This window comes from Entelurus aequoreus, linkage group LG01 (assembly GCF_033978785.1).
Source record: "Entelurus aequoreus isolate RoL-2023_Sb linkage group LG01, RoL_Eaeq_v1.1, whole genome shotgun sequence".
Taxonomy (NCBI): Eukaryota; Metazoa; Chordata; class Actinopteri; order Syngnathiformes; family Syngnathidae; genus Entelurus; species Entelurus aequoreus.
Genome location: NC_084731.1, coordinates 100,003,337 through 100,016,562, shown reverse-complemented (window position 1 = coordinate 100,016,562; position 13,226 = coordinate 100,003,337). Strand labels below are relative to the sequence as shown.

Genomic DNA, 13,226 nt, shown 5'->3' with positions numbered 1-13,226 from the left:
AAATCACTCTACGGAGACAGCCCTCGCAAAAATGACTAATGATCTATTGCTAACGATGGATTCTGATGCGTCATCTATGTTGCTGCTTCTTGATCTTAGCGCCGCTTTCCATACCGTCGATCATAATATTTTATTAGAGCGTATCAAAACACGTATTGGTATGTCAGACTTAGCCTTGTCTTGGTTTAACTCTTATCTTACTGACAGGATGCAGTGCGTCTCCCATAACAATGTGACCTCAGACTATGTCAAGGTAACGTGCGGAGTTCCCCAGGGTTCGGTTCTTGGCCCTGCACTCTTTAGTATTTACATGCTGCCGCTGGGTGACATCATACGCAAGTACGGTGTTAGCTTTCACTGTTATGCTGATGACACTCAACTCTACATGCCCCTAAAGCTGACCAACACGCCGGATTGTAGTCAGCTGGAGGCGTGTCTTAATGAAATTAAACAATGGATGTCCGCTAACTTTTTGCAACTCAACGCTAAGAAAACGGAAATGCTGATTATCGGTCCTGCTAGACACCAACATCTATTTAATAATACCACCTTAACATTTGACAACCAAACAATTAAACAAGGAGACTCGGTAAAGAATCTGGGTATTATCTTCCACCCAACTCTCTCGTTTGAGTCACACATTAAGAGTGTTACTAAAACGGCCTTCTTTCATCTCCGTAATATCGCTAAAATTCGTTCCATCTTGTCCACTAGCGACGCTGAGATCATTATTCATGCATTCGTTACGTCTTGTCTCGATTACTGTAACGTATTATTTTCGGGCCTCCCTATGTCTAGCATTAAAAGATTACAGTTGGTACAAAATGCGGCTGCAAGGCTTCTGACAAAAACAAGAAAGTTTGATCATATTACGCCTATACTGTATATACCTTTATATACATATATATATATATACCTATACTGGCTCACTTGCACTGGCTTCCTGTGCACTTAAGATGCGACTTTAAGGTTTTACTACTTACGTATAAAATACTACACGGTTTAGCTCCAGCCTATCTCGCCGATTGTATTGTACCATATGTCCCGACAAGAAATCTGCGTTCAAAGAACTCCGGCTTATTAGTGATTCCCAGAGCCAAAAAAAAGTCTGCGGGCTATAGAGCGTTTTCTATTCGGGCTCCAGTACTCTGGAATGCCCTCCCGGTAACAGTTAGAGATGCTACCTCAGTAGAAGAATTTAAGTCCCATCTTAAAACTCATTTGTATAATCTAGCCTTTAAATAGACCCCCCCTTTTTTAGACCAGTTGATCTGCCGTTTCTTTTCTTCTCTCCTCTTCTCCCCTGTCCCTTGCGAGGGGGAGTTGCATAGGTCCGGTGGCCATGGATGAAGTGCTGGCTGTCCAGAGTCGGGACCCCGGGTGGACCACTAGCCTGTGCATCGGTTGGGGACATCTCTGCGCTGCTGACCCGTCTCCGCTCGGGATGGTTACCTGTTGGCCCCGCTGTGGACTGGACTCCCGCTGATGTGTTGGATCCACTGTGGACTGGACTTTCACAATATTATGTCAGACCCACTCGACATCCGTTGCTTTCGGTCTCCCCTAGAGGGGGGGGGGGGGTTACCCACATATGCGGTCCTCTCCAAGGTTTCTCATAGTCATTCACCGACGTCCCACTGGGGTGAGTTTTTCCTTGCCCGTATGTGGGCTCTGTACCGAGGATGTCGTTGTGGCTTGTACAGCCCTTTGAGACACTTGTGATTTAGGGCTATATAAATAAACATTGATTGATTGATTGATTGATAGTTTTGATGTGACAATCTACAATGTAAATAGTCATGGAAATAAAGAAAATGCATTGATTGAGAAGGTGTGTCCAAACTTTTGGCCTGTACTGTATATTTGCAAAAAGTAACCAGCTTGGAAAGAAAATCAGTGGTATGGAACATCACTATTAACATGTCTTATCAAAGGTGATGATTAGAGTGTGGAAACGGTATAGAATAGAGCCACAGAAGATGGTGGCCCTAGCAACCACTGATAAGTGAGGAGTATTGATTGGAAGAATGCTTTACAATTGTTCCTTCCTAGAACTATAAAGCAACATTTGCCAAATGACCTTTGAAGCTTAGCTACGTTGACCATTCTGGTTCATGTAGCTTTTTTTTTAACGCATAGCTGGTGTTGGAACCGATTTGAGCCTCATTTAGATGGTCGCTATTTTCCTAGGCAAATAGGGTTTGACACAATATCAGTTGAGAAATAGGCCCTACAGTCGTTAAAACAGTATCAGCCCTTAAATACATTGGCTACGTAAAAGAAAACAATGCAGAGAATATATCCACAGCCCGCTCACTTCTGTGTATTAAATCAATCAAAATATGGGATTTTGTAACTTTTTGTAGCTGAGACAACTGAAAACATCAACTCTTAAACAAATGATTACTCATTGCTTGTTTAACAAATGCATGTATGAATATGCCAACCAACAATAGCCATGTTTGATTATTTGGATCCAAAGATGGAATGAAATAATGAACTTAAATCAAAACAGTTCTAGTTACATCCACATTTCCAGCAAGACTTTCATCTCCCAACAATTAGAGGGGCTCAAAGTTATAGAACATGAAGTGTCTCTATTGCACTGTAATGTGGCTGGAAAACAAACAAAACATGAACATATATACAGTACGGGTCAAAAGTTTGGACACACCTTCTCATTCAATGCATTTTCATGACTATTTACATCAAAACTATGAATGAACACATGTGGAGTTATGTATTTAACAAAAAAAAAGGTGAAATAACTAAAAATATATTGTAATTTCTTCAAAATAGCTACCCTTTGCACTGATTACCGTATTTTTCGGACCATAAGTCGCAGTTTTTTTCAGTTTGGCCGGGGGTGCGACTTATACTCAGGAGCGACTTGTGTGTGAAATGATGAACACATTAGCGTCAAATATCCAATAATATTATTCACGTAAGAGACTAGACGTATAAGATTTCATGGGATTTAGCGATTAGGAGTGACAGATTGTTTGGTAAACGTATAGCATGTTCTATATGTTATAGTTATTTGAATGACTCTTACCATAATATGTGAGGTTAACATAGCAGTTGGTTATTTATGCCTCATAGAACGTACACTTATTCAGCCTGTTGTTCACTATTCTTTAGACATTTTAAATTACCTTTCAAATGTCTATTCTTGCTGTTGGCTTTTATCAAATACATTTCCCCCAAAAAATGCCACTTATACTCCAGTGCGACTTATATATGTTTTTTTCCTTCTTTATTATGCATTTTCGGCCGGTGTGACTTATACTCCGAAAAATACGGTACTGCTTTGCACACTCTTGGTATTCTCTCCATGAGCTTCAAGAGGTAGTTACCTGAAATGGTTTCCACTTCACAGGTGTGCTTGAAGCTCATGAAGAGAATGCCAAGAGTGTGCAAAGCAGTAATCAGAGCAAAGGGTGGCTATTTTTGAAGAAATTAGAATATATTTTTTAGTTATTTCACGTTTTTTTTGTTAAGTACATAACTCCACACTATGTTCATTCATAGTTTTGATGTGACAATCTACAATGTAAATAGTCATGAAAATAAAGATGAATGAGAAGGTGTGTCCAAACTTTTGGCCTGTACTGTACTTCCCACCACCATTCACATGTTTCCAGTATGCAAAGAAAGAAACTTAAGAGCTTCTTAAAGTAAATGATTATAGCTTACATTACATCAAACTATGTGTTGAAATAAAAGTGTCAGTGTAGGTTTTAAATATGTTAATGAAGAACTGTGTGTGTGGGTCCATGCCAGCAGGGTGTCGGTTATCAAGAGGGGTTATTATTTCCAGTGCAGGTAGAAAAGCGAACTAGTTCAGGTAGCATCGCTTATTTTTGAAGACCTAGGATGAAAATCCTCAATCCAAATTGAAAAGACTGGTTTTTGACTGCTATCCTTTTGGACTTTGTTTCCAGAAAGCCTCCACCACTTGTGACTGGAACTCTGCACTGAGCAGTGGAAGATGGCAGCTTAGCTGTTATGCAGTTTTATGAGTGACTACCTCATCACAAGTCTGGCCTGCAGCTTTACCTGCTCAACACTTCCACGTGGAAGCAAATATAAACTTGCCACAGCCCAAATTCTCCACCCCACTCATTATCCGAGCAGTACCAGTTGGCTTTATTTCCAAAGACAACACAAAATACTGCTGTGACGTATTGATACTCTTGGCACAGTCTTAAAGAAGTGCCGGAGACACAATAGACATGCCCTCCCACAGCGTGTGTGGCAGGGCATGGTGTGGCAGGAAGAAAGGGGGCTGTGGAGGGTACTAACAGGAAGTCAGGCCCTGCACTCGTTGCTCAGCTTGCTGCGGCCCGAGCCATCAGGTCCTCTAGGGCCTTGTCCTGATCGTTATTGTGGACCAGTAGCACTTCTTTGATGGCTTCCCGCTTGAATCCCATCTCGCCAAATCTTGACATGAGCTCAAGGAACTGCAATGCCTGATGATGAAAAGAAACATTTGACATCATTTACAGTTGATTGGTCTTTTTTCCCCTAACAATTACTTTGAAGTAGAGATGTTCTGATCAGGCTTTTGTGCTGCTGATTCCGATACTAATCACCGACGAGTGAGATGGACCGGTACAAATATCAATCCCATGTAATAACTGTGCATGGTTCATCTTATTCATAGCGGGTGCTATTGACAGTTTTAGTACATCACGTTTGGGCAAAACTAAATAAATAGCACACAATAACCAAACTGGGGTTGTCCTGATACCAAAATGTATTTCCATACTTTTCTAAATAAAAGGGACCACACAAAATAGCATTATTGGCTTTATTTTAACAACAAATGTTAGTGTACATGAAACATATGTTTATTATTGTCATTTAGTCCTTAAATAAAATAGTAACATACTAGACAGCTTGTCTTTTAGTAGTAAGTAAACAAACAAAGACTCCTAATTAGTCTATGCAGTAACATATTGTGTCATTTATACACCTATTATTTTGCCAAAATTATTAAGGACAAGCGGTAGAAAATTGATTATTAATCTACTTGTTCATTTATTGTTAATATCTGCTTATGTTCTCTTTTAACATGTTCTATCTACACTTTTGTTAAAATGTAATAATCACTTATTCTTCTCTTCTTTGATACTTGACATTAGTTTTGGATGATACCACACATTTGGTTATCGATCCGATACCAAGTAGTTACAGGATCATACAATGATCATAATTTAAGTCCTCATGTGTCCAGGGACATATTTACTGACTTTATAAACATAACATACATTTAAAAAAACAAAAAAAGATTTTGTGATGCTAAAAAATATCGATGTAATCATAGTAGTATCGACTAGATACGCTCCTGTACTTGGTATCATTACAGTGGATGTCAGGTGTAGATCCACCCATGACATTTGTTTACATTGTGACGGTGGTGAGCTATTGTATCCTCCTACGGTGTGTAGTGAAGCATGTTTAGCTATTCCTCGTCCTGCAGTGATAATGATACTTGTAAGAAACTTACTTTATTTGTCGCCATGGAGACCAGGATTAGTGCTTTTGATGGACATTAGCTGCTAACTAGCTAGCCATGTCTTAAAGCACCTCTTCCTGAGGGTGTTTCAGTGTTATAACTTGTAAGTACTCTGTGTGTGTGCGCTGCCGAACATGCTCCTCTGTTCGTAAAACCAGCAATGTCACGCCGTCACGATGACGCGCCGTCATGCCAGTTAAAAAAAGGGGGGGGCAGGGACCGGTACTTTTTAGAGGCGGTATAGTACGGAATATGATTCATTAGTACAGCGCTACTATACTAGTACCGGTATACCGTACAACCCTAAACCAAACTATCTCCTACTCATTTAAAGGTGATAGTTGCAACTTCAGCACAGTAACATTTTTCAAAGCAAAATCACCACCGTAACTAGGGATGTCCGATAATGGCTTTTTGCCGATGTCCGATAGTGTCCAACTCTTTAATTACCGATACCGATATCAACCGATACCGATATCAACCGATATATGCAGTCGTGGAATTAACACATTATTATGCCTAATTTGGACAACCAGGTGTGGTGAAGATAAGGAACTTTTTAAAAAAATTAGTAAAATAAGATAAATATATTAAAAACATTTTCTTGAATAAAAAAGAAAGTAAAACAATATAAAAACAGTTACATAGAAACTAGTAATGAATGAAAATGAGTCAAATTAACTGTTAAAGGTTAGTACTATTAGTGGAGCAGCAGCACGCACAATCATGTGTGCTTACGGACTGTATCCCTTGCAGACTGTATTGATATATATTGATATATAATGTAGGAAGCAGAATATTAATAACAGAAAGAAACAACCCTTTTGTGTGAATGAGTGTGAATGGGGGAGGGAGGTTTTTTTGGGTTGGTGCACTAATTGTAAGTGTATCTTGTGTTTTTTAGGTTGATTCAATAAAAATAAAAAAAAAAACCCAAAAAAACCCGATACCGATAATAAAAAAACCGATAACGATAATTTCCGATATTACATTTTAACGCATATATCGGCCGATAATATCGGCAGGCCGATATTATTTGACATCTCTAACCGTAACCAGTCGTGGTTTAACAGAACACATTTGTTTGACAATTGTCTTTGTTTTTCACAATTACAAAATTTATGTGATAAAATTTTTTACCGGCCCGGATAAAATAATCGGGTGTTTACGACGGTCACTCACCCGGTCTAGTCAACACGTATGCGGAGAGAGCGCGTTCACACATACAAAAGCAGTCCAAGAGAAGTAACTAACACATTGCAGTAATGTTGTTATGGTACAATATACATTCAATGACAGCTAAATTGCTATTATTAGCTAACAACACCTAAAGCTAATGCACGTGCATGTGTTACGTACGTATGTAATTACGTTCTCGAGGCCGTAAGAGGGCGGGATATACTGTGTAAAATACTTTGGAAAGTTAAATGTACTCTAGGAAATGTGTAAATGTTGCAAACAGCCTCTTTAAAGGGGACCTATTACGCAACACCAACTATTCTTACCTATTGGTACCGTTTTTGTGTATATGGGATCTGCGTAAGTCCTGAAAATTTGAAACCCAACCATGCAGGTATTGCTGAGATATTTATGAAATAATCTTGCCTTCTTTCATACTTCCGCCAAACGAGACATTTTATTTTTTCCCCCCGTTGTGATGTCAGCCGATATCTATATATATATATATATAGTAGAGCAGGGGTCACCAACCTTTTTGAAAGCAAGAGCTACTTCTTGGGTAGTGATTCATGCGAAGGGCTACCAGTTTGATACACACTTAAATAAATTGCCAGAAATAGCCAATTTGCTCAATTTACCTTTAACTCTATGTTATGATTAATAATTAATGATATTTACACTTAATTGAACGGTTTAAAAGAGGAGAAAACACGAAAAAAAATGACAATTAAATTTTGAAACATAGTTTATCTTCAATTTCGACTTTTTAAAATTCAAAATTCAACCGAAAAAAAGAAGAGAAAAACTTTTAAAAATTTTTTTATGGAACATCATTAGTAATTTTTACTGATTAAGATTAATTTTAGAATTTTGATGACATGTTTTAAATAGGTTAAAATCCAATCTACACTTTGTTAGAATATATAACAAATTGGACCAAGCTATATTTCTAACAAAGACAAATCATTATTTCTTCTAGATTTTCCAGAACAAAAATTTTAAAAGAAATTCAAAAGACTTTGAAATAAGATTTAAATTTGATTCTACAGATTTTCTAGATTTGCCAGAATAATTTTTTTGAATTTTAATCATAATAAGTTTGAAGAAATATTTTACAAATATTCTTCGTCGAAAAAACAGAAGCTAAAATGAAGAATTAAATTAAAATTTATTTATTATTCTTTACAATAAAAATTTTTTTTTTTTACTTGAACATTGATTTAAATTGTCAGGAAAGAAGAGGAAGGAATTTAAAAGGTAAAAAGGTATATGTGTTTAAAAATCCTGAAATCATTTTTAAGGTTGTATTTTTTTCTCTAAAATTGTCTTTCTGAAAGTTATAAGAAGCAAAGTAAAAAAAATAATGAATTTATTTAAACAAGTGAAGACCAAGTCTTTAAAATATTTTCTTGGATTTTCAAATTCTATTTGAGTTTTGTCTCTCTTAGAATTAAAAATGTCGGGCAAAGCGAGACCAGCTTGCTAGGAAATAAATAACATTTAAAAAATAGAGGCAGCTCACTGGTAAGTGCTGCTCTTTGAGCTATTTTTAGAACAGGCCGGCGGGCTACTCATCTGGTCCTTACGGGCTACCTGGTGCCCGCGGGCACCGCGTTGGTGACCCCTGGTGTAGAGATTTACCAAAAGTGCTTTGCTGTAGAAGATACTGTAGTCAATAAGCACATTTTTCTCTATCATCTTGTTGTGGGGCAGACTGGCTCGTACATGCACATGCATCCTACGCTGTTGCCATTTTCAATACAAAGTAGCATATAGTTTTAACTTAAAAATACAACATGGCTGACGGGGGGAAAATAAAATGTTGAATTGAAGGCACGTAAAAAATATCGCCCACAAAACGGCGCAGCCTGAAGAGACGTTCATAAAGCGGCTTGAAAACGGTCTGTAAAACATAATCTATGCAACATTTGAACTGGACAGACTACAAAGAAAAGACAAATGCTGGATAACTTAAAAAAAACTTACAATTGCATGGAGCAGACAGCACCCACAAAGTACATTTGTACTTGACACCATCATGGAAAGAATAGTGAATAGGCCCACCTTAAATACTGTATTTTTCGGACTATAAATCGCAGTTTTTTTCATAGTTTGACCGGGGGTGCGATTTATATTCATGAGCGACTTATGTGTGAAATTATTAACACATTAGCGTAAAATATCTAATAATATTATTGATGTCATTGACGTAAGAGACTAGACGTATAAGATTTCATGGGATTTAGCGATTAGGAGTGACAGATTGTTTGGTAAACGTATAGCATGTTCTATATGTTATAGTTATTTGAATGACTCTTACCATAATATGTTACGTTAACATACCAGTTATTTATGCCTCATATAACGTACACTTATTCAGCTTGTTCACTATTCTTTAGACATTTTAAATTGCCTTTCAAATGTCTATTCTTGGTGTTGGCTTTTATCAAATACATTTCCCCCAAAAATGCGACTTATACTCCAGTGCGACTTATATATGTTTTATACCTTCTTTATTATGCATTTTTGGCCGGTGCGACTTATACTCCGGAGCGATTTATACTCCGAAAAATACGGTAGTCCTAATTGCCAACAGAAAACAGGTGCGGGGAAAAGTGCTCAGGGGACAGGTGTGAAGCAGTTACAGGAAAACACCAACAAAACAGGAAAAGCCACCAAAATAAGAGTGCTGGACAGGAAGTTAGACCAAAAACTGAAGAAACACCTACAAAACAAAACAAGGAATGACCTGGCGTAACCGGTCACAACAATTACGACGGTCGGCTGGATGTATCATTAGTCCAGAATTTTAACAGTCCTCTTGGACCTACCCAATTAGGAACCGGTACTCGGTACAGGGGACTAAAATAAATGCAATATCATCCAGAAGAGGTGGGGTTTGGGATCGCCATAAAGAATATCGGCCGATACTGATTGGTGACCGATCGGTCAGCACGTCCCTATTTTAAAGATTGACATTTGTTCAACTAAAATGGCACACAGGGTTTGAACATTTGATTCGTTTTAGGCGTAATCTAGTAGACATGACCACTAAGGGCCCAAAAGCACTTACCTTTTCTTCTGAGCATTGGTACATCTCTAAACATTCCTCCACTGCGCTTGCATCGAAGCCTCGCTCACACAATCGTCCATGGACAAAGAGATAATCCAGTACCTTGCACAATGACAACATGTTTTAACTTTGACACTATGAACCCCATTCCACCAAGAAGTACGTTCAATTACACTACCGTTCAAAAGTTTGGGGTCACATTGAAATGTCCTTATTTTCAATGAAGATAACTTTAAACTAGTCTTCATTTTAAACAAATACACTCTATACATTGCTAATGTGGTAAATGACTATTCTAGCTGCAAATGTCTGCTTTTTGGTGCAATATCTACATAGGTGCATAGAGGCCCATTTCCAGCAACTATCACTCCAGTGTTCTAATGGTACAATGTGTTTGCTCATTGGCTCAGAAGGCTAATTGATGATTAGAAAACCCTTGTGCAATCATGTTCACACATCTGAAAACACTTTAGCTCGTTACAGAAGCTACAAAACTGACCTTCCTTTGAGCAGATTGACTTTCTGGAGCATCACATTTGTGGGGTCAATTAAACGCTCAAAATGGCCAGAAAAAGACAACTTTCATCTGAAACTCGACAGTCTATTCTTGTTCTTAGAAATGAAGGCTATTCCACAAAATTGTTTGGGTGACCCCAAACTTTTGAACGGTAGTGTACGTTTAGTAAGGGATGCATTTTATGGATTTACAATAGCTCAAACTATCTAAGGCGTACTGTTTCAGTTTTTAGCACCCATTCAGTAGAGCAGTGGTTCTCAAATGGGGGTATGCGTACCCCTGGGGGTACTTGAAGGTATGCCAAGGGGTACGTGAGATTTTTAAAAAATATTCTAAAAATAGCAACAATTCAAAAATCCTTTATAAATATATTTATTGAATAATACTTCAACAAAATAAATGTTGAGAATTAAGTTCATGAATCCAGATGGATCTCTATTACAATCCCCAAAGGGTGCACTTTAAGTTGATGATTACTTCTATGTGTAGAAATCTTTATTCATAATTGAATCACTTGTTTATTTTTCAACAAGTTTTTAGTGATTTTTATATCTTTTTTTCCAAATAGTTCAAGAAAGACCACTACAAATGAGCAATATTTTGCACTGTTATACAATTTAATTAATCAGAAACTGATGACATTTTGCTGTATTTTACTTTTTTTTCTCTTTTTTTCAACCAAAAATGCTTTGCTCTGATTAGGGGGTACTTGAATTAAAAAAAAATTCACAGGGGGTACATCACTGAAAAAAGGTTGAGAACCACTGCACTAGAGGGCGCTAGTTGAACTCGTAGCCTACAGATTGCTTGAAGGTTTAGCTAGAAACCCGAAATTACCGTATTTTTCGGACTATAAATCGCAGTTTTTTTCATAGTTTGGCCGGGGTGCGACTTATACTCAGGAGCGACTTATGTGTGAAATTGTTAACACATTAGCGTAAAATATCCAATAATATTATTGATCTCATTGCCGTAAGAGACTAGACGTATAAGATTTCATGGGATTTAGCGATTAGGAGTGACAGATTGTTTGGTAAACGTATAGCATGTTCTATATGTTATAGTTATTTGAATGTCTCTTACCATAATATGTTACGTTAACATACCAGTTGGTTATTTATGCCTCATATAACGTACACTTATTCAGCCTGTTGTTCACTATTCTTTAGACATTTTAAATTGCCTTTCAAATGTCTATTCTTGCTGTTGGCTTTTATCAAATACATTTCCCCCAAAAATGCGACTTATACTCCAGTGCGACTTATATATGTTTTTTTCCTTCTTTATTATGCATTTTCGGCCGGTGCGATTTATACTCCGGAGCGATTTATAATCCGAAAAATACGGTAAACATTTAAAATGTACAGCAGAATATGATATAAAGAGTTCAGTTTGTTGTCAGTAATTTATGTTTGGCTGGTATGATGTCACACTATTTACACGGGTGACGCAACCAGAGCAAACATGAAGAGGATTTACTAAACGGAATCGTACTGCAGCAGACAGAAGCAAACTGTACTATTTGGTGGGAAAATGGCTGTATTGTATTTACAGTAACATACGTTTTGCACAATGTTTTCATCTTTTACAGATACTACAATAAAATGGCTATAACTACCAAATTCTTTAGAAATGCACAGTTAAGGGGGGTTATTGATCATTGCAATATATTGAATGGAAGTAGGAAAAAAAGTGCTAACATGACATGATTGCAGCTAACTCAAGCATCTTGGCCATTAACGTTGCACGCCCACTTGTAACACGACACAAAGGATCAAGAAACTTTATTTTGGGCACTGTACTTGTTTTTTAATTGTTTTTTATTGATTTTTATGTTGTAAGTAATTAGTACTTCTAACTAAAGTGTGTGACTGCTCCTGTTTTATGTTCTATGTATTTATGAAACCTGTTTTGGCTGCCCTTTTGGCCAAGTCACTCTTGCAAAAGAGATTTTAATCTCGATGAGTTTTTATCTGGTTAAATAAAGAAAAATGAATGACAAAAAAATGTGTCTTGACTTAATTTGTGTTTCAATTCATGATGATCAAGGTGCACTGATGATTTCTACACAAATATACCGTAATTTCCGGACTATAAGCCGCTACTTTTTCCCCTGGTTCTGGTCCCTGCGGCTTATACAAGGGTGCGGCTTATTTACGGCCTGTTCTTCTCTGACACCGACGAAGAGGATTTGGGTGGTTTTAGTACGCAGGAGGAAGACGATGACACAATGATTAAAGACTGACTTTTCATATACCGGTAGGCTGGTTATTTTGATAACGTACAGGCGAGCACTTTGTATTACTTTGCACCGTTGTATTATTTGTACTCTGCACGAATGCTGTTCGCCATGTCAAAGATGTGAAAGTTTGATTGAATGATTGAAAGATTTATTGTTAATAAATGGGACGCTTTGCGTTCCCAAACAGTCATCTCTGTCCCGACAATCCCCTCCGTGGTAGCAGGAACCCCTATATACTACGCTAATTACACATCAAAACCCTGCGGCTTATAGTCGGGTGCGGCTTATATATGGAGCAATCTGTATTTTCCCCTAAATTTAGCTGGTGCGGCTTATAGTCAGGTGCGGCTTATAGTCTGGAAATTACGGTATGTATTTCTGTATTTGTCTTATTCAAGGTGCTGGATATTGTCAGTCAATGCACATCTCTCCAAAAACTTAAGCATCTAAATTCTGAGAAATATGAGGTTTTACATAAAAGAGGTGGGGTTATTTCACCTGCTCCACGTTCTGCCCTTGTCTCTGCATGGCCCGAAGAACACCCTCATAAGAATACCCCATGCCTACCAGGGTTTCTACACATTGACGCTCGCTGGGGGTCATGCTAAGCAGGGCCCCTCCGCATGGCAAACCAGCAGAGCCTGACACAGAGTTTCCCTGGGAATAAATGTAAAGAAAATATCAAGTTAGTCCA

General features: G+C 37.7%; 1 protein-coding gene across 4 annotated transcripts in view; it reads right to left on the bottom strand.

Moving 5' to 3' along the window:
- Positions 1 to 1,586: 1,586 nt before the first annotated feature.
- ubap1 (ubiquitin associated protein 1) overlaps positions 1,587 to 13,226 on the bottom strand; it is a 27,826-nt gene continuing 16,186 nt past the window's right edge. For 3 of the 4 annotated variants that reach the window (XM_062063205.1, XM_062063212.1, XM_062063221.1), the window contains exons 5-7: positions 13,031 to 13,189; positions 9,774 to 9,875; positions 1,587 to 4,472 (exon numbers count right to left, since the gene is read on the bottom strand). In XM_062063205.1, the coding sequence (XP_061919189.1) occupies positions 4,332 to 4,472; positions 9,774 to 9,875; positions 13,031 to 13,189 (402 nt within the window). In that variant the 3' untranslated portion in view covers positions 1,587 to 4,331. The remainder of the gene's footprint in view (positions 4,473 to 9,773; positions 9,876 to 13,030; positions 13,190 to 13,226) is intronic. The other variant, XM_062063198.1, reaches the window with a different exon arrangement.